Source organism: Bufo bufo, chromosome 5, assembly GCF_905171765.1.
Source record: "Bufo bufo chromosome 5, aBufBuf1.1, whole genome shotgun sequence".
NCBI classification, from domain to species: Eukaryota; Metazoa; Chordata; class Amphibia; order Anura; family Bufonidae; genus Bufo; species Bufo bufo.
Genome location: NC_053393.1, coordinates 527,012,869 through 527,035,607, shown reverse-complemented (window position 1 = coordinate 527,035,607; position 22,739 = coordinate 527,012,869). Strand labels below are relative to the sequence as shown.

The 22,739-nt window shown below is 41.5% G+C and overlaps 2 protein-coding genes across 3 annotated transcripts in view; both read left to right on the top strand.

Annotated features, from left to right (window-relative positions):
* LOC121000616 (zinc finger protein 436-like) overlaps positions 1-22,739 on the top strand; it is a 684,763-nt gene that overhangs the window by 424,736 nt on the left and 237,288 nt on the right. The window lies entirely within an intron of this gene.
* CDK6 (cyclin dependent kinase 6) overlaps positions 1-22,739 on the top strand; it is a 163,887-nt gene that overhangs the window by 44,282 nt on the left and 96,866 nt on the right. Inside the window, exon 3 of the mRNA XM_040431178.1 lies at positions 10,387-10,522. Coding sequence (XP_040287112.1) covers positions 10,387-10,522 — 136 coding nt within the window. The remainder of the gene's footprint in view (positions 1-10,386; positions 10,523-22,739) is intronic.

Below are 22,739 nucleotides of genomic sequence, written 5' to 3'. Positions count from 1 at the left end.
TAACAAAATCTTGATTAGAAATATATTTTAGCGGCACTTCAGGTCAATTTGTACACAAGCGACAAGACTTTTGTCAGGGACTGTATAACTATACCGGTATATAACCGTATGAGGGCTTGTTTTTAGCATGATAGTGGCACCATTTGGGTTATATACAAGTGATTGGACAACTTTTATTATTTTTGGGACGGTGGAAAAAAGTCATTTTTGCTATTTTTTTATTCTTTTATTCCATTCACTGTGTGATATGTTACTTTTTTTCTACAGATCATTATGATTGCAGCATATTTTTTTTTCTTTTTATAAAATAAATTCAAGTTTTATGGAAAATGGAAAATGTGTTTTTCTTTGTTTGATTTCGACGTTAGAATTTTTTTCAAAAATGTTTTTCAAGTTGTTGGGACATTTTCAGATTTCTAATACAGTGCAGTATTTACTGTACGTAGTACAATGCGTAATACCAGTCAGTGTTGCAAGGATGCCGATGGGGTTTCAGAAGGGTTAAAGGGGTTGCTGGTGGGATGTTTTTTTCAGAGCGGGGACAGAACAGTGTTAAAAAAAAGAAAAAAAAAAAAAGAAGCATTACTCACCTTACTGATTCCTTCGCCATTGCCATTCTGACATTTACGCTTCCTGTTCCCAACTGGATACCCAGGAAATTGGTGGAGACGCCCGCTCAGCGGGTCAATGCTGCGACCGATGGTTGGCTAATCGGGCATCTCCTGCCATTGCCTATGTGTTGAACCCAGGAATTGTAGATGCATTAAGTGTAGGAAAGGAGGATCGGTGAGGTGAGTAATGCTTCTTTAATTTTTGTATACCATTCTGCCCCTTATCTAAAAAAAAGAATGGATCCCACCAGACGACCCCTTTAAATAGCTGCGAACTGAATTATTGCCGACCCCTATTGTTGCACCTAGGTGTCAGCTTTATGATGGAGCAAACACCATACTTCCCACCTACTGCATAATTGTTTGACGTACAGTAGTAAGGGGTTAAACCGCAGTAGAAATTTGTGATTGCAAATTTTTTGAAGCCTGTCTGCGATTTTACTATAATTTAAAGTCACCAAGTAGCCCTAGGAACAGCTTCAGATGAAAACGTTGCTCCGTTTCCATTAATCTGAGCTTTGCAGGACGATCCAGCACGTGAAGAGTTAAGCGCTCCTGCTCGGTTTTCCCCAGAATGTAATTATTAGCTGTAAAGCGTCTTTTGTCTCCGTAGAGCGAGTAAAGCGGTCGAAGGGACAGCAGTCTATCGTTAGATATTTTTTTTGATGTGGTCGTTTGCATACAGCTGCCGAGAAGACAGTTACCTTTGAAAAGAACATTTGGCTGGTTTAATTTGATTAGGGAAAACCACCTCAATCATTTGTAGACTAAAAGCGTTCTCATTTTCACTTGGCAGAAGGAGTCGGGAATGTACTGTTTGCCGTGACATAACGCGTGGGGAACACTGAGGGGGACATAGTAGCTAGGCGCTTAAAGGCACAGTTCCTCTTTAAAAAAATAACAAAATGAGTGTTTCTGAAGAAGACGGTTTTCTGAAGTTGTCCACCTGTGGCGTACACCCCACAGACGATATGGAGATGCTGGGAGTTATGGGTTGACAACTCCTTGCAAACCATGAGGCCAGGTTCACATCTACTGTAGATGCCTCCTGGACCAACCGTTGAAAAAACTGCAAGTTCTTGTTTCTTTTTGATGGTCTGAAGCCGACCACATACAATTTAATATATCAGGACAACTTGACAATTGTGCTGCCACCTGGACGGTGTTGGGCCTTTGCCCTCAAACCGAAAGGGCCACCGCTAGAAAGTTCTGTCTATTCCATGAGAGTTTTCACTCTAACCCCTTAAAATATCAGTCCTTATGCAGCTGTAGATGTCTACTAGATGTAGTGCAGCCAGAAACGTTGTGTTTAGCCTTTGGATTTCAGGTCATCCATTTGCCATGTTTCCTGGAGGTCCACACCTACTGTAGTGCTTTGCTTAGCATGCTGAAGAAACACAGAGAGAGGTAGAATGTGCAGCTGCATCCCCCTCCTCTCCTATGTACCAGTTTACTGCAGAGAGACTGTTTTGGGGAACTGTTGAGGTTTCTGATTATTTACAGAGAACTTGCAAGCAGAGACAGGGGAACTAGAAGCTGCTGAAGATGCCACCTGTTCCTAATGAAGAAAAGGTGGCATCAAAGTTTTGTATCTGCTTTAGGATATCAAGATCTGCAGCAGCATCCCCCTCCTCTCCTCTCCTATTTACCGTATTACTGCAGAGAGACTGTTTTGGAGAACTGTTGAGGTTTCGCATTATTTACAGAGAACTTGCAAGCACAGATAGGGGAAGTAGAAGCTGAAGATGCCACCTGTTCCTAATGAAGAAAAGGTGGCATCAAAGTTTTGCATTTGCATTAGGATGTACTATTAAGATCTCACCAGTGAGAGTCCCAGCGGTCATACCACCATGGATGAGACCTTGATTTCATAGATAAGTGGCATGCTACCAATGTATGTCCACGACAAGGCAAGTCAGGTCCCATGGCATAGAGATGGGAGGTATGTGGCATAGCCAGAACCGTGCTACATTTGGAGAAGTCACACAGATAACATATGTAAGTTGCCTCCTGTAGATAAGTCCTACATCCAAAATAGCAGTGCATGTAAACGATATCCCCCGGCTGCCCTGCCAGATGAGCGCTCAGAATTTTATATTATGGAGTACGAGCAGCTGTACCCGTCTTTTGTTTTACCCTTATTTATCTATTCCTGGAGAATCCTTAAAGCGAACCTTTCACCAGGATTTCACTTAATAAACTATTACCAGCACCTTATAGATTATCCTCATTCTGTTTCAATGCATTCTTTTGCCGCTTTCCTGGGATGTATATTCATGAAAAAAACGACTTATAAAGTCCTCGTCTCCATCTCCTGAAGTCACGCTAGAAGTCAAGGGGGTAGCCCTTCCCTCACTCCGGGCTGTAACTCCCCTGCCCTAACCCCTCCTCTAAGTAGTGTAACTGACACCCGGCTCAGTCGCCGGGACCGCGCTTGTAAAGGCGGCGCATGCGCCGTCGGACTCAAGCGCGATCCTGTAACTGAATCGCGCATGCGCCGTCCCCGATGCCTGCCTGTCTTCTCTTCCTCACGCGCGATTCAGTTACAGGAGTAACGACGGCGCATGCGCTGCTTTACAAGCGCGGTCCCGGCGACTGAGCCGGGTGTCAGTTACACTACTTAGAGGAGGGGTTAGGGCAGGGGAGTTACAGCCCGGAGTGAGGGAAGGGCTACCCCCTTGACTTCTAGCGTGACTTCAGGAGATGGAGACGAGGACTTTATAAGTCGTTTTTTTCATGAATATACATCCCAGGAAAGCGGCACAAGAATGCATTGAAACAGAATGAGGATAATCTATAAGGTACTGGTAATGGTTTATTAAGTGAAATCCTGGTGAAAGGTTCGCTTTAAGGAAAACCCTGTCACAAGTGGTAGCTTTGGAATCTGCTCACAGACGCTGCTATGTTCCCCGATATGGTAGATAGGAGACTGTAGCCAAAGAAATGAGCAAAACTGAATAAGGAAAAATTTTAAACCATTGGGTCAAAATGTATCCGCAAACAAACCCCTGGCGGTTCAGGTCACTCTGACACCAGCTGCTGCAGCAAACATGAGCTGCTCCTCAGCAGGTGGCTCCTGAATTCTGTGAACCAGTATAAAGGTTATACTAAGCCAAGCTGTGGCATAAAAATCTGGCATAGAAAAGTGAAGTGAAAAGGTAGGTGCATCTTTAAAGGCATGGTCCAGGCAACACCAAGAAAGACTCATTTCAATAGTGCCTACCGAATCTCCTCGCTTTACTTTTGTAATATGCACCATTTTTGTTCTTCATTGGGGGACTATTCCAGTAATTGATGGCCTGTTGCAAAACTACAACTCCCACCATGCCCTGCTGTAGGCTAATAGCTGTAGGCAGTCTGGGCATGCTGGGAGTTGTAGTTTTGCAACAGCTGGAGAGCCTCAGGTTGGCCATCCCTGGCTTATAGAGATCCTGCCCATAGTCCTTCTTTTGCTATACCACTAAATGACCCCTCACCAAATGGCTGATGCCGCCACAGGGTGAGAAAAGCATCCACACTTCTCAACGTGAATTCTGTAAATGCTGTAATTTATACATTATTTGGAACAACGTCCCTAACTGAGCTTTGTGGAACTGTACAAAGGCAAGAGTCAGAAGGTGGCGTTGTATGGCGAATGTTGGGAAAGTTGCAGGACCCCTGGAAACCTTTTTCTTCCAATAGGAAACATTGAAGTTTCATCTCTGTAACAACTTTAATGTGACTCCCAGTGTTAGGCAGCAGTTGCAAACTTCTAGTCACGTTGACCACTTACCTCATAGGCCTCATGCAAGAGACCATATCCGTTTTGCGGTCCTCAAATTGCGGATAAAAAAAATACAGATGTGGGTCCATTGACTTTGATGTGACCATGGTTCGCATTTTTCAGACATATTCTTTCTTTTTGCAGAATGGACATACAGTATGGATGCAGAAAGTGCACGGATGATCCGCGTGCTTTCCGCTACCCTACGTCTGTTCCGCAAAAAAAAAAAGAACATGTCCAAAACTTGGCCGCAAGATGCGGATGCAACACGGACAGTATCCGTATTTTGCGGAACTCAAAATACATACGGTTGTGTGCATGAGGCCCTATAATGGGTTTGTATGCTATGGTGTTTGGATTATCCTGTTGCATTTCTTCCAGAGTGGCCTACACAATTGCAATTGATTTACGGTAATTAACTTAAGACTTAAAGGGATTGTCCACCTTCTGGTTATGGTTGACCAATGTGTAAGTAAGATGATTATATTGCACTTACTAATATAGTCTTAGTTGAAATTCTGCACCATTTTCTAGATTTTATCAGGTATGCTCTCTTGTTTACAAAGTCTTTTGTGCTGTCCACACAGAGGTCCTGTCCATAAAATGGCTGCTGATGGAGGGTCATGTGACCAGACAAATCACCTCCATGTGATGCCTTCTCCATTCAAATACACTAAACTTGCTATCTGTACTTGTTCTGTTGGGAGTTTAGTGCAGAAACAGTGTCTTTGAATGGAAGAGATGTCACATGATGCTGAATTTTCTTGGTCACATGACCCTCAATCTGCGGCCATCTTATGGACAGGTCCTCTGTGGGAACAGCACAAAGGACTTTGTAAACAAGGGAGCATACCTTCTAAAATATAGAAAATGGTGCAGAATTTCAACAAAGACTATATTAGTAAATGCCATATAACCATCTCACAAACACATTGGTCAACAGTAGCCAGAAAGTGGACAACCCCCTTTAATTAAATGGAAAATGCCATGTTCTAGCGCCTCTCAGTTCACCGTGAGTTAGTTTTCCACGACGGACGTGAATAATCCCAGAAACAGAAATGTTCTCATTTATCTGTTTACTTGTGGTACTGAGGCTTAACACTGGTTACATGCCTCCCCACACTCGTAACTGTCCTTTGATGTAGCACTGTGACTCTGACGTAGTAGGCAATGACTGATGAACTTAATGGTGTGATTCACTTCAGTGTGACTTTCCATGTAAGCAGTCCGTGCGGTTCAGATATTTTTTTTTCCAAACCTGATGATGCTACCTTAGCTCCAGACTTATATAGCTCCATTCTATCTGTGCTTGTGCTGCTCTACATGCAGGTTATGTGTCAAGCCATAAAACTAAATGGACCCTGATGGAACTTGAAGAACCTAGTTACGAAGACGGTTCCAGATTCAACAAAATTTTACGTTCTGAATCATGGACTGTGAACGTATCGGGGCCAACTAGAGAAGAAAGCTTCAAGTGAAGGTTCATCTTCGGACATGTTTCCATGAACTTTGATCATTACAGCAAAGTCGTTGTGGCCCGTATGCATTATGGGAGACCGGTGGCCACCCATTGGTAGGGTTCTAGCTCACGACCATCAGTGACATCTTCAGTTAGAAGATAATAATTGGATAACCTCTACTTTAACCTCTGTCCGCAATGGGGCTCACAATCTGAGTTCCCTATCAGTATGTCTTTAGAGTGTGGGAGGAAACTCACACAAACTCAAGGAGAACATACAAACTCCATCCAGATGTTGTCCTTGGTCGGATTCAAACCTAAGACCCCAGCACTACAAGGCACCAGTGCTAACCACTGAGCCACCATGCTACCTCTTACAATTTGGCGCCATAGATGATGCATACGTAAACAACAGTGGCCCCTGACCACTTTGGCTGCTAGTTCCTTCTCTTGGACTGTATGTTTGCAGATTGAAGCAGCTCCAAGATGTCCTCCTCGGTTTTAGTTTGTAAAGATTTTCTCCACGGTCCACACTTAACACAACACACTGTACTACGAGCAGAACGACCCCATACAAAAAAAGTAGCAATGAAATACAAAAAATGTTATTTATTTTTCATTTTATTAAATACTCAGACCATGTTTCAGTCAGTGGATATTTCCAATGGTCCAAAACAGTTGACTCTTCACCAGGTACGTGAAGAATATCATTCCTATAGCAAAGTGGAATGACGGCTTGACCTTTAGTAATGCTTTCTAATCGGTTTCCGAAAATTTTTATTTGCTAAAAAAAAAAAAGGGATACGGTTTGGGTTACAGATTTAAGACATCTTGTGCTTCCAAACGCAATACCTGGATTACAAGCGCTATCCATCACTGTGTAAACTCCTATCACCCCCTGGAAAAAGAGGCAGCAATTTATGTGCCTGGTCCATAAACGGGGGGATCATTTTTTAATATTTTTTTTTTAGCATGTTTTGCCAGTGTACTAAATACCTGGCAAGAAAGGTGTTTTTCGAAATTTTAAAGTAAATGTAGGTCAACACAAAGGAATCATACAGCGGAGGAATATTTTCCAGTGTTTATACTGCACTGTTGAGACCTGCCTGGTTCCTCAGTATTTGCATGTGTTAGGTTATAGGCCGTTCCTCTGCATTCCATGTGTCGATTATATAAATATATTTAACGCAGGTTACTAACGGACATACCAGTAAACGGTCACCGGCAGAATAATTTTTTTGGATCAAACAGCTTTCATTCTCGATGTCCTATGGATGGTCATTCTGACCCTTGAAATGAGTTACATACTTACATGCAGTAGTTGATACGGTTGAAAAAAGACGTAAGTCCATCAAGTTCAACCAAGGGATAGGTGGGGACGCGAATCCCAGAAGGAAGTGAGACTCAGATTTCTACACGTTTTCATAAGCATTAATGTTGTTTACTTTTAAGAAATCATCTAAACCGTTTTTAAAACCGTCCACTGTTCCTGCTGTGACCACGTCCTGAGGAAGTCTATTCCACAGATTCACAGTTCTCACAGTAAAGAAGCTTTGATGCTTCTGGAGACTGAACCTTTTCTTCTCCAGTCGGAGGCAGTGGGGATTTTACATGGAACAGTTTTTCCACCGTATTTTTTGTATGGCCCATTTATATATTTGTATAGGTTAATCATGTCGCCACCTTAGACGTCTCTTCTCAAGACTAAATAAATTAAATTCTTTTAATCTTTTTTTATAACTAAGACCCTCCATGCCCCTTATCAGTTTAGTCGCTCTCCTCTGTACTCTCTCCAGCTCAAGAGCATCCTTTCTATGAACTGGTGCCCAGAACTGAACTGCATATTCCAGATGAGGCCGCACCAGCGCTTTGTAAAGTGGTAATATTACATCCCTGCCCCGCGAGTCCATGCCTCGTTTAATGCATGACAATATCCTGGTGGCCTTAGAAGCAGCTGATTGACATTGTATGCTGTTATTTAATCTACCATCTACAAGGACACCCAAATCCTTCTCTATAAGTGACTCTCCCAGTGTTACATCCCCCAGGACATATGAAGCACGGAGATTATTACTACCAAAATGCATAACTTTATATTTGTCCACATTGAACCTCATTTGCCAAGTTGATGCCCAATCACTCAGAGTGCGCAGCCCAGCTCTGAACCTTGGGGTCACCACTTATAACCTGGGACCATTCTGAATAGGAATCATTGACCACAACTCTTCTCTGGACACGGTCCTTCAGCCAGTTTTCAATCCAATTACAAACTATACTTTCCAAGCCTATAAGTCTCTCTTTTTTTTTTTTTTAAGCTTTTTAATATTACTTTAAATCTTGTATCAATTTTTTTTTTATTTTTTTTTATTTTTTTTTATTAGTAAATTGCAAAAAAGAAAAAATAGCAATACATTTTACACTTACATAATAAAAACATCAAGCCTCAGCCAGAGAGGATTAAGAATAATTAAAACAAGTGCATAAATAGGGGTGGTAGGGCATTCATTCCCCTTCCATTTAAATACCCTCTACATGGGAATACTTGACCTATCCAATACATTAAAATAAGTATCACATTGCTTATCTTATCTTTAACTCTTATTTTTTTGTTCTTTGTACGTTTCTAACTAATCAGATGTAAGGGTTTTGCCATGCACTTACTTTATCTGCAGTGGCTGCTTTCTCAGATTTCACCGGGGGGTCACATGACCTGTGATGTCAGCTTCTCTCCCTGCTCTGATGATGATTGGTGCACAAGCCTGAGAGAGCAGATATGTGTCTGTACACGAGACGTCACTGTGCTGGCTACGCCCCCTGCACTGCCGCCTGCTGCTGTCTGCTCTCTCCCTGGATTCTTCAGGAAAAACTTTAACCCCTTCAGCAGCACAGACTCAGGGCTGAAGGCTTTACAGAGTAGCTGCAAGCAGTGAGGAGAAAAATGCTGGGCACAGGAGCTGACAGACCAGAGGAGTTCTGCAGAACATTGCACAAGAATGGTAGGGGGAAGATCCTGAGTGTATCAGCAGTGTCATTGTACAGCTGGGACTTGTAGTCCTACACATACAACATGCTGCTGAGTCTCCCAGCAGGCAGACATGTCACTCAGTACAGACTTATTCACTCCCTTTGCAGAGCGGGGAAGGGGCAGAGATTGTTGTTACTGCAGGTAAACAAAGGACCAGAAGAGAACCAGGTAAATGAGGAAATATTATTTTTTTTGGCCTAAAACCTGCTTAGCTTAGTTATATATTGCTGCCCATCAGATTTACAGTGCTATATTTTTTTCATAACTCGGACAACCCTTTTAATCAAGAAAATGTGTCTGTATAGCGCCACCTGCTGTTTTTTTTCTTTTCTTTATTATTTCTCTGTCCAAAGGTGGACGCACATGCTCAGTTCCATCTTTCAGCCGCCTCCTGAGCTGTGAGAGGTAGAGAGCTGCAGCAGAATAGACATGGTTTGATATAAATCTACTAGAGCAATTGGAGCAATGAATGGGGCGATCTCTGGATTCATGTGAGGTCCAGGGCTGGTTCTAGCTTTGTTAGAAAGAGATTGTCATGTTCTATATGATGTCTGATTTTCATTTTTTTACATTAATCATGGGAGAACCCCTTTAATAGATATTTCCATATGACATATTGAAAAAAGCGTACTTACTCTTTAAACCTGAGGGCCTTGGAAGGAGACCCTTTGAGATCACTCCTTGTCAAGGGAGCCTTCTAACAATTTGGCGATTGACCAAAGCAGGAAACCCAGTCAATTGTGATAGTTTTTAAGTTTTCTTGTGTGATTGTGGGAAACAGAAAATAAACTGGTGTCCTGGGTTCAGACCCAGCCGGGGATAATATCTGCATGGACGATTCATTATCTTTTCAGGCTTCGGGTGGGTGAGGTCTATGAAGAGTGGAGCAAATTAGGCTGTTTCCAACGTTCTCATTCATCTCTATGATGAGGGCTAGATTGTTCTGCTTTCGAGGCAAGAACGTGAATTTAAAACCAGTTGTTCCTAAAATTTGGGATGTTTTGTTTCCTTTAGAGTTCACTTATTTAGTAAAAAGTGGTGGTTGTTTTTGCTCTGGACTTTTGCTCTGAAATCTTGGTCGGTCAGCTCCTGTGCCGTATGGTTTCCTAGTCAGCCGGACCTCCTGCTTTCTCAACTAAGTCTGTGGTAGAAGATGTGGTCACAATCGTTATTGGAAGTACACGTTACCTATGGATAGGAAGGTTGTGGTTTCAAAAGTGGAGCTTTCCTTTGAGAAAGCCAACTTAGGACCTGTAGAGGGTTTGAGGGTTTCGAAACAAGACGCAGTCCAATAGAAAAGGGTCTATAATGGACAGAACAGAGCCGGGTTGTGGTAGACTGGCATTTAAAATGAGAATATTTAATAAAATACCTTCTTGCCTCTTTTTTTTTTTTATAACGGCACCCTATTGGGGGCGCACACGATTGCCCGTTGCCTCATAGTTGACTACTAGCGCTACTATTTTGTATAAAATTTGTAAAATTAAATAAAGTATTGAATATTTTTGCTCTTTTCTTTTTTGCACAGGTTATTTGATGTATGTACCGTTTCCCGGACGGACAGGGAGACAAAGCTTACACTGGTTTTTGAACACGTCGACCAAGATTTGACGACTTATTTGGATAAAGTGCCGGAGCCTGGTGTTCCCAACGAAACCATAAAGGTATGTATGACTGGGCTGTCTTGTTTCAAGTAGACGACTTTAGAGAACCCTTTGGGGTCCATTTGGGCATGATCCGGTCCCCACTAAATGCTACTGATATACAATACATAGACCGGGCTCTAGTGACTGGGGGTTGCCTGGCTTAGCAGACCCATAATAAAGGGGTATCTGTTATTAGGCACCTCCATCATTCGGCTGACATTGAGAGCAGCTGCAAAGAGTGTCTCTTGCTCTGGAGGACCCAACTCATATGTGTGTTTCATGGACAGTGCACTGATTTTAGTAAGCACCACGTAATGCATTGTTTCCCAGGTGGTGGCGCTGCAGAGGAATTTATCCGTTGCTGCCAGTTTCACCTGCAGATCACTGCGGATAGGTCTCTGCTCCAGGAGCAGCATTCACTGAAATCAGTATTTTTTCAAGGATCCTTCTAAGAAGGAGGTCCTCAAAGAGAATGCACTCTTTAAAGGGGTTCTCCAATGACTAATGTAAAAAATTTAAATCAGACATCATATAGTACATGATTATCTCTTTTAATAAACTTAGAACCAGCCGTGTACCTCACATGGATCCAGAGATCTCCCCATTCATTGCTCTAAATTCTCAGCTGTGGTGTCCTTTCTGGGGGGGGGGGGGGGGATTTGTCCTGTCTGCTGCAGTTGAAGGATGGAACTGAGCATGTGCTTCCGTCTCAGTGAGCAGGACAGAGATATTGGAAAAAGAGCAAACAGCAGGTGGCGCTATACAGATAGATTTCACTGAATAAGGCCTCATGCACACGACCGGTTTTTTTTGCGGTCCACAAAACGGATTTCCGTTGTTCCGTGATCCGTGACCGTTTTTTCTTCCGTGGGTCTTCCTTGATTTTTTGAGGATCCACGGACATGAAAAGTGAAAAAAAAAACGGAGTCAAGTTTGCATTGAAAATGATAGGAAAAACGGACACGGATCACGGACGCGGATGATTATCTTGTGTGCATCCGTGATTTTTCACGGACCCTCTGACTTGAATGGGTCCGTGAATCGTTGTCCGTGAAAAAAAAAAGGACAGGTCATATTTTTTTCACGGACTGGAAAAACGGATCACGGACGCGGAAGCCAAACGATGCATTTTCCGATTTTTCCACGGACCCATTGAAAGTCAATGGGTCCGCGAAAAAAAACGGAAAACGGAACAACGGCCGCGGATGCACACAACGGTCGTGTGCATGAGGCCTAACTCAGTAACTATACCAAGTTATTAATTACATGCAATTAGAAAAGTATTCAGATGCAGGTGCTGGTTTTATAAATGTAGGAATATTTTTTGTGGGACAACCCCTTTAAGAAATTTTGTGTCTGGGGAAAGAAAATAGCGCGTTGCATACTAGCAGGCATGTCATGTAACTTACCAGCACACACCCACACAGTGCACGAGACGCTTGGTATCTCAGCAATGGGGGCAAGCCTGCTAAAATGGGTTTAGAAGTCACTTTTCTTTGCCAGGAAAAATACTCACGGTATTAAATAAAACATTTTTCTTGCTGGGATCTAAATATCCTGCCACATCAAGAGAGTCCCATGGGCATGAAGTGGACGCATATTGTAGCATTAAGCTTGCCTTTTATATACATAATTAGTGAATTTTGCAGTGCCAGCCATTTGTAAAATGTCAAATGTAATCAGCGTACTGCCAATGCTCTGCAGTAATCGCTCACTGTTTTTTTTTTTTACTGGTACCAAACTCCTGTATAGGATTGTACAGAGAATTACTCGGGGCATTTTCTACTTTATTGCCCCAAATCCTTCTGGTAGCCATCGGAAACAGACATTACTTTGACTCCACCCTGCTGTCAGATACAGTATTACAGAGGCACCACTACTAGTATTACTACTGCTTTTACTGCTACTATTGCTACTACTACTACTACTCTGCTATGGCTACTGCTACTACTAATAATACCACTACTGCTACTATTACTACTACTGCTATTACTACTATTGCTGCTACTATTACTACTATTGCTACTACTACTAATGCCTCTACTACTACTAACATTGTTACTAAAACTACTCTGATACACTTACTTCTACTACTACTATTACTACTACTACTATTGCTACTAATACTACACTGCTACTTCTACTTTGCTACTGCTACTACTGATAATACCACCACTACTGCTACTATTACTACTGCAGCTACTACTATTTCTGCTACTATTACTAATACCACTACTGCTACTAAAACTACTCTTCTATGGCTACTGCTGCTACTACTTCTACTAATTATTACCACTACTGCTACTATTACTACTGCTGCTACTACTATTATTACTGCTACTATTACTACTGCTACTACTAGTACTCTGCTATGGCTATAGCTATAACTACTACTACTATTACTACTAATAATACTATTGCTACTACTTCTATTACTATTGCTGCTGCTACTACTACCACTAATACTACTACTGCTACCACTATTACTTCTACTACTACTACTGCTACAGTACTGCTGCTGCTACTACTACTACCACTATTACTGCTACTAATACAGTACTACCACTACTACTACTACTGCATGTCTAAACCGACCATTCGTGAATGCACTACATTAAACAAGTACAGGAGGAGCAGTAGTATATTTTCTGTGGTGAGCTCTTAGTTTTGTAAACTCTTATTTCAAAGCGCCCATAGGCAGATCTTAATAAGACAGTTCCTGGCGATAAGGATCACGTGGCCCCTGTAATTGTGTCCTGTAAGATGGCCACTTCTTGTGTGACAGCTGTGCATTTTACTTCTTTCTGAGGTCCAGTTACATATAGTCATATGATATCCTTAGGAATTACACCACCGCCATTAGTCGTCAGAATGGGAAAAGTCTGTTCTCTGTTTTTTTTTATTTATTTTTTTTAAATCCAAAGCCTTAGTCTCATCACTTTACGTCTCTCATTACAACTGTCTATAAAAGGGTGAGAACTGTATGGGATGTGTGTGAAAAGTTTTGTTTTTTGCATTTAAATTTTTTTTCTCAAGAGACTATTTTGTTCCATTCAGTTTTGTTCTTTTTTGTTGTTTTAGGCTAGTATTAGACACTACAGCATTTTGGGTACGTCCTCATGGGATAGGCTTCAGATTTTCTGATCGGAGTTACAGGCTGACAACCTGCAGCATGTTACAGTACCAGCAAAGTATAAGATTGTGTAGAAAATCCACACGGAAATTGTCATGTTGTGTAGATTTTAAATCCATAGGGAGTCAATTTATTTTGCATATTTTTACCCCCAGATATTCAGATTGAAACCTACTCCTACTTTTATGTTTTCCTCATGTGGTTGTTTTGCTCCCAGTAATACATGCTGGAGGTCGGTGTTTCCAGGATGCTGCTGTCTACACTAGCTCTCCTGTATCAGGACAGCTTTATTCCTGTACTGATTTCTCTACTCCAGCTCATGTGGGATCTCATCTCCCTTGTGCTGACAGACACTTACACTGAGTGTGTGATCTCCCCTCCTCCTGCAGAGTCTGCCATGGGTGCTTTGCTTTCTGTGTAGACTTAGCCAGCCCATGTAATTCTCCCCCTGTAGACTGCCTTGTGTGTGTTTACCTCCCTGTGTATAGCTTTTGCAACTGCCCTCCTTCATTGGTTTCCCCTCTTTCCAAACTCTGATCTCCCATGGACAATATACTGCCCCTCCCTGCTGCAATTTCTAACACTGAGAGAAGGGAGGGGGAGAGCAGAGAGTTGTCAGAAACAGGAGTATAGCTATGATAGGCTTTATGCTAGATTCAGCAGCATCAGCAGTTAGGTGAAGGTTTTGCACACACTCTGCAGAAGCCAATGGTAGGACATTTTTCTTGAAGACTATTTAGAAAGTTGCGTGATTTTGCATTTAAAGGAGTTTTCCGGGCTATTGATGACCTATCCTTAGGATAGGTCATTAATATCAAATCGTCGGGAGTCCGACACCCGGCACCCCTGCTGATCAGCTTTATGAGGAGACGGCGTGCGCAGTGTACACGTGCTGTCTCCCGTCTTTATTCCTGTTCACTGCTGCTGTCTATAGCAAAGACCATACAGCTGATTGTCGGGGGTGCCAGGGATCGACCCACCCACCAATCCGATATTGATGACCTATTCTATAGTAAAAGCCTGGACAACCCCTTTAAGAAGCAAATTATTTTAATCAATGCAAATATATCCATAACCTCTAAGTTCTCATATGGATCACATTAAAGTTGCAGTCACAGCTTCAGCCATTCTCCAGAGGGGAAAAAAATCATACTTCATCTTATTACTATGAAATAATTTTTTTTAATGGCCACTTGGTTGTTTGCAAGTTTTCTCCTCGTAGGAAACAATTGGTGAGGCAACAGACTGGTTTAACTGTGTTTTCATTTTAACGTGTGCATATATATTTTAACCCCTTCCCAACATATGACATACTATTACGTCATAGAAGTCAGTGCGTTCCCGCATGTTGACGTAATAGTACGTCATGGTGATCTGGTGGGCACCGGATTGGTGCGCGCCCGATCACTGCAGGGGCCTGGCAGTCCCTGATAGCCAGGCCCCTGCTGTATCTGACGGCATGGCTGTAAAAGTCGATGCCGGCGGATTAACCCCTTCTATGCCGCGGTCCACGCTGACCGCGGCATAGAAGGGGTTTGCAGCGAGTGGGGGAGCCCATTGGGTCGAGGGTGACAAGGCAGCCCGATGCCGTGCAGAGGCTGCCCAATGCCTTGCACGGCATCGGGACCTACCTTTTACGGAGATCCAGAACCAGGCCCGGTCTCCTAGGCAACCTGTTAGTGTATTACTACTCTGTGTAATACACTAACATGCAATGCATTACAATACAGATGTATTTTAATGCATTGCAGAGGGGATCAGACCCTCAAAAGTTGAAGTCCCAGAGTGGGACAGAAATAAAGTTTATAAAAAAAGCAAAACAATTAGTTTTTAATAAATAAATAAAAATTTCATGTAAAAAATGAAAAAAACTCCACTTTGCCCCGATTTTATAATAAAAAAATAGAAAAAAAAGCGAAAAAACCCCACACATATTAGGTATCACCGCGTCCGTAACGACCGGCTCTATAAATATATCACATGATTTACCCGTCTGATAAACACCATTAAAAAAAAACTGTCAAAAAGAGCAATTTTTGTCACCTTACATCACAAAAAGTCCAACACCAAATGATCAAAAGGGCGTATGTCCCACAAAATGGTACCAATAAAACCATCACTTCATCCCGCAAAAAATGAGCCCCTACATAAGAAAATCACTTAAAAAAATAAAAAAAACTATAGCTCTCAGAACATGGAGACACTAAAATATGATTTTATTTGCTTCAAAACTGCTATTATTGTGTTAAAATGAAATAAATAAAAAAAAGTAGACATATTAGGTATTGCCGCGTCCGTATCAACCTGCAGAAGTATTGGAATGCATTGTAAAGGATTAGACCCCCAAAAGTTGAAGTCCCAAAGTGGGAGAAAAAATAAAGTGAAAAAATAAAGTAAAAAAAATTAAGTGTCCCCCCCCCCCAAAAAAAAAATTAAAAGTTTCAAGTAAAAATAAACAAAAACGTCATTTTCCCCAAATAAAGTAAAAGATTTTTTTGGAGAAAGTAGACATATTAGGTATCGCCGCGTCCGTATCGACCGGCTCTATAAACATATCACATGACCTAACCCCTCAGATGAACACCATAAAAAATAAAAACTGTGGTAAATAAAATAAAAATTGTCACCTTACATCACAAAAAGTACAACAGCAAGCGATCAAAAAGGCGTATGCCCACCAAAATAGTACCAATCTAACTGTCGCCTCATCCTGCAAAAAATGAGCCCCTACCTGAGACAATCGCCCAAAAATTTAAAAAAATATGGCTCAGAATAAGGAGACACTAAAACATCATTTTTTTTGTTTTAAAAAAGCTGTTATTGTGTAAAACTTACATAAACAAATAAAAAGTATGCATATTAGGTATCGCCGCGTCCGTATAGACTGGCTCTAAAAAAAATATCACATGACCTAACCCCTCAGGTGAACACCGTAAAAATAAAAACTGTGCTAAATAAATGATTTTTTGTCACCTTACATCACAAAAAGTGTAATAGCAAGCGATCAAAAAGTCATATGCACCCCAAAATAGTGCCAATCAAACAGTCATCTCATCCCGCAAAAATCATACCCTACCCAAAATAATCGCCTAAAAATTGAAAAAACTATGGAAACTATGGAAACACTAAAACATGATTGTGTGAAACTTACATAAATAAAAAAAAAAGTATACATATTAGGTATCGCCGCGTCCGTGACAACCTGGTCTATAAAAATACCACATGATCTAACCTGTCAGATGAATGTTGTAAATAACAAAAAATAAATACGGTGCCAAAACAGCTATTTCTTGTTACCTTGCCTCACAAAAAGTGTAATATAGAGCAACCAAAAATCATATGTACCCTAAAATAGTACAAGCAAAACTGCCACCCTATCCCGTAGTTTCTAAAATGGGGTCACTTTTTTGGAGTTTCTACTCTAGGGGTGCATCAGGGGGGTTTCAAATGGGACATGATGTCAAAAAAGCAGTTCAGCAAAATCTGCCTTCCAAAAACCGTATGGCATTCCTTTCCTTCTGCGCCCTGCCGTGTGCCCGTACAGCGGTTTACGATCACATATGGGGTGTTTCTGTAAACTACAGAATCAGAGCCATAAATATTGAGTTTGGTTTGGCTGTTAACCCTTGCTTTGTAACTGGAAAAAAATTATTAAAACGGAAAATCTGCCAAAAAAGTGAAATTTTGAAATTGTATCTCTATTTTCCATTAATTCTTGTGGAACACCTAAAGGGTTAACGACGTTTGTAAAATCAGTTTTGAATACCTTGAGGGGTGTCGTTTCTAGAATGGGGTCATTTTTGGGTGGTTTCTATTATGTAAGCCTCACAAAGTGACTTCAGATCTGAACTGGTCCTTGAAAAGTGGGTTTTTGAAAATTTCTGAAATATTTCAAGATTTGCTTCTAAACTTCTAAGCCTTGTAACAACCCCAAAAAAATAAAATGTAATTCCCAAAATGATCCAAACATGAAGTAGACATATGCGGAATGTAAAGTAATAACTATGTTTGGAGGTATTACTATGTATTATAGAAGTAGAGAAATTGAAACTTGGAAATTTGCTAATTTTTCCAAATTTCTAAATTTTGGTATTTTTTTTATAAATAAAAATGAATTTTTTTGACTGTCATTAAGTACAATATGTGACGAAAAAACAATCTCAGAATGGCCTGGATAAGTCACGTTTTAAAGTTATCACCACATAAAGTGACACTGGTCAGATTTGCAAAAAATGACCTGTTCCTTAAGGTGAAATATGGCTGTAGTAGTTAAAAAGTGGGTTTGGGAAATATTCTTAAAAATTTGAAGAATTGCTTCAAAATTTCTAAGCCTTCTAACGTCCTAAATTTTTTTAATGACGTTTACAAAATGATGCCAACATAAAGTAGACATATGGGGAATGTTAAGTAATAAATATTTTATGAGGTATCACTTTCTGTTTTAAAAGCAGAGAAATTAAAATTTAGAAAATTGGGAATTTTAAAATTTTTTGGGTAAATTTGGGATTTTTTTTATAAATAAAGGTGAAATATATTGACTCAAATTTATGACTATCATGAAGTACAATGTGTCACAAGAAAACAATCTCAGAATGGCTTGGATAAATAAAAGTGTTCCAAAGCTATTACCACATAAAATGACACCTGTCAGATTTGCAAAAAATGGCCTGGGCACAAGGGCGAAAACTGGCCCGGGATAGAAGGGGTTAAGTTCACTGGTCATAAAAATAATGCAAAACTCACTTCAATCACCCAACATACAGTACAGACCAAAAGTTTGGACACACCTTCTCATTCAAAGAGTTTTCTTTATTTTCATGACTATGAAGGCATCAAAACTATGAATTAACACATGTGGAATTATATACATAACAAACAAGTGTGAAACAACTGAAAATATGTCATATTCTAGGTTCTTCAAAGTAGCCACCTTTTGCTTTGATTACTGCTTTGCACACTCTTGGCATTCTCTTGATGAGCTTCAAGCTTCAAGAGGTAGTCCCCTGAAATGGTCTTCCAACAGTCTTGAAGGAGTTCCCAGAGATGCTTAGCACTTGTTGGCCGTTTTGCCTTCACTCTGCGGTCCAGCTCACCCCAAACCATCTCGGTTGGGTTCAGGTCCGGTGACTGTGGAGGCCAGGTCATCTGGCGCAGCACCCCATCACTCTCCTTCATGGTCAAATAGCCCTTACTTTCAAAGTTTTCCCAATTATTCGGCTGACTAACTGACCTTCATTTCTTAAAGTAATGATGGCCACTCGTTTTTCTTTACTTAGCTGCTTTTTTCTTGCCATAATACAAATTCTAACAGTCTATTCAGTAGGACTATCAGCTGTGTATCCACCTGACTTCTCCTCAACGCAACTGATGGTCCCAACCCCATTTATAAGGCAAGAAATCCCACTTATTAAAGCTGACAGGGCACACCTGTGAAGTGAAAACCATTTCAGGGGACTACCTCTTGAAGCTCATCAAGAGAATGCCAAGAGTGTGCAAAGCAGTAATCAAAGCAAAAGGTGGCTACTTTGAAGAACCTAGAATATGACATATTTTCAGTTGTTTCACACTTGTTTGTTATGTATATAATTCCTCATGTGTTAATTCATAGTTTTGATGCCTTCAGTGTGAATCTAGAATTTTCATAGTCATGGAAATAAAGAAAACTCTTTGAATGAGAAGGTGTGTCCAAACTTTTGGTCTGTACTGTATAAAAACATATAAAAAGATATAGCTGTCGAACAAAAACTAAAAGACAAAATTCCTCCCCTGTTTTGCATGATTTAAAATAGATTTTTACCATGACCTGGATTAGGTTGCAGTTCATCCAGTTGTACAAAATGATATAGGAAATGATTGATCGCCCACTGAGGCCGTCCAGCTAGAAGGAGTTATTTTCCTCCTCCTCGGATACGATCGTTAGTATTCTTATAAGACGCCCACTTTGGTCACGTTTCCTCATATGATGGCCTCCATTACAAGTTTTTAATGTCAGATTTCCGGAATTGGGATGGCAGCCAATTCTGGTTGCTGCCCTCAGACTACCCCAGTAAACAATGTTTGGCATTATATATCGAGAGGGTGACGTTTTTATTACAGCTCAATGAAAGACGATGTAGATTCCAGGGCAGTGTGAGATTGTGCGAGTTCACAAGGGTGAGGGCACAGCCGTGGACCCATAGAAATACACGGACGTCCGTTGTATGAGCCGACTACTTTATGTGGGTAGGGGGCTACTGTTGTGGGATATTTTCGACATACTGTATGTGCCAATGACACAAATACAAGCAATTAAACCTATCAACAGAAGTGGCTGCAGGCCGGAGCTTTTTCCCTGTGTGTTCACACATCTACTCTTCTACTTCTGCAGTTTTTATCACTCTACAAAGGGACACGGCACAGGTCATGAACCACTGATAACTCTACATAGCAAAAGGCAGACCTCCGGGACGTCTTGCAAACAGGACACAGACAAGATACAGACCAGGGACCAACAGAATACTTTATTACACATGTAATAAAAGCACCTGACAATAAAGCAGGTTAGGCAGAACCAAGTGCACCGGCAGACCAGAGGCAAAACCCACAGGGCGGAGAGCCAGTGAGCCATGTTCTTCACAGAGCCCCTGGTGGTGGGGATGAACTGGGCCGAGGGCTCGCTGGTCGCACCTCCAGGAAGGTCCCGGTACACTTGGCCCCTACCTGCAGAGAACCAGGCTGGTGCAAGCACCAGTGGAACACACAAGAACAGAACTGGAACCCATACAAACACAAGACATGGAACAGACAACAAGACAAACGGGAACCAGCACAGAAGCAGATGCCTGGACTCCAAGTGGAATGGAAGCATGGAGGTCTCTAGAGATCCATCCTCCGGAGAACCCAGGAGCCCTTTCACAAAGGCAGGACAAACAGAGGAACAGAAGCAGTAAGGCAGTGCAGGACAGACATGGAACAGACTGGATCAGAAGCAGTTAGCACCGCCAGGCTATCCGATACAGTTGGAGCACTGCTAGGCTAGACATGGAACAGAGTGGATCCAGACAGAACAGGTATGAAGAACAGGCAAGGCATGGATAAGACAACATCACTTTACCAGGCGACAGCACACAAAAGGGCAGATGGCAAAAAACCCCATGATCAGCAGCATGGGGCTGCACCCAGTAAGGCACAGAACAGACTGACACTCCTGGGTGAGCAGCAAGGTGCTACATGCAGCAAGACACAGGAAAGAACTGACCACAAGCCCCACAGATCACAGATGGATATAGCTGTGATAACGAGGGCACCTGATAAGCCACACCCAGGAACGGACCAGGGGAAGTTAACCCCATCAGAACCAAACAGGGAGGGGAGCCTGCATGAACAGGGAAGTGAACACACAGGCTGCAGTACTGGACGTTGCCCCTGGCAATCAGCATACACGGAGTTCACCGCAGCCAGTACGCCAGAGCACAAACAACCCGTGACGCAAACCGAAATGCATCCTACCTTTTTTCCGCAGTACCGAAACCCCACAGCCTAGGTTTGTTCTACTTTGGATCCTGTATGGTACACAGTGGCATGCGTCGCAGATTTGCTCTTGGTGCATGGGCTGTGAGAAGCGCCGCTATAAAGACTTACAGAGCCGTAGAACTGTTATGTATGGAGTACCCCGTCCGTGTGTCGATTACAACCAGAGCTGTGGAGTCAGAGTCGTGGAGTTGGAGTCAAAGTTTTGGGTAGAGTCGGAGTCAGTAGAAATGTACAAACTCTTACTCCAGCTTAAAAAATATTATCTCTTATTAATATTGCGTAATTAATTTATTAACGCTCATATAAATTTACAAAGGTTTAGAAATGTTCCCCATAAATATATTTTATGTTCTATTAATCTAAGGACCTTATTTGTAAAAAACAGTTATAAGCAGGTTGTTCTAGTGTTGATACAAAATCATGTCACACCTATCCTGTGTTCTCCCCTGTCCCTTATACTAGTAATAAGCAGGGTGTTCTAGTGATGATAGATAATCAGGTCTCACCTCTCATTTCTTTCCCCTGCCCCTTATACTAGTAATAAGCAGGGTGTCAAGTTGTGATAGCCAATCAGTTTTAATCTCTCCTGTGTTCTCCCCTGTCCTTATACTATAATCAGTGATAAGCAAGGTGTTCTAATGGTAATAAATAAGTTTTCACCTCTCTTGTGTTCTCTCCTGTTCCTTATACTATAATCAGTGATAAGCAGAGTGTTCTAATGGTGATAGATAATCAGTTCTCATCTCTCCTGTGTTCTTGTCTGCCCTTTATACTAGTAATAAGTAGGGTGTTCTAGTTGTGAAGTGATAGACAATCAGTTCTTACCTCTCCTATGTTCTCCCATGTCCCTTATACTAGTAATGATCAGGGTGTTCTAGTGATGATAGATAATCAGTGCTCACCTCTCCTACGTTCTCTCCTGTCCTTATACTGTAATCAATGATAAGTGGGGTGTTATAATGTTGATAGATAATCAGTTCTCACCACTCATGTGTTCTCCTCTGTCCTTATACTATAAACAGCAATAATCAGGGTGTTCTAGTGGTGATAGAAATTCAGTTCTCACTTCTCTTGTGTACTCCCCTGTCCCTATACTATAATCAGTGATAAGCAGGGTGTTCTAGTGGTGATAGATAATCCGTTCTCACCTCTCCTGTGTTTTTTCCTGCCCCTTATACTAATAATAAGCAGGGTGTTCTAGTTGTAATAGACAATCCGTACTTACCTCTCCTATGTTCTCCCATGTCCCTTATACTAGTAATAAGCGTCCCTTATACTAGTAATGAGCAGGGTGTTCTAGTGATAATAGAAAATCAGTTCTCACCTCTCTCGTGTTCTCTCCTGTCCATTATACTGTACACAGTTATAAGTAGGTTGTTCTAGTAATGATAGATAATCTCTCCTGTGTTTTCACCTGTCTTTATACTATAATCAGTGATGAGCAGTGTGTTCTAGTGATGATAGATAATCAGTTCTCACCTCTCCTATCCCTTATACAAGGTATCCTCATTCTGCTCCAAGGCTCTTGGGTAAAATTCCTGAAACTATGCTGCACATGCTCAGTAGTAAATCCCTCTTCAAAGAACCAGA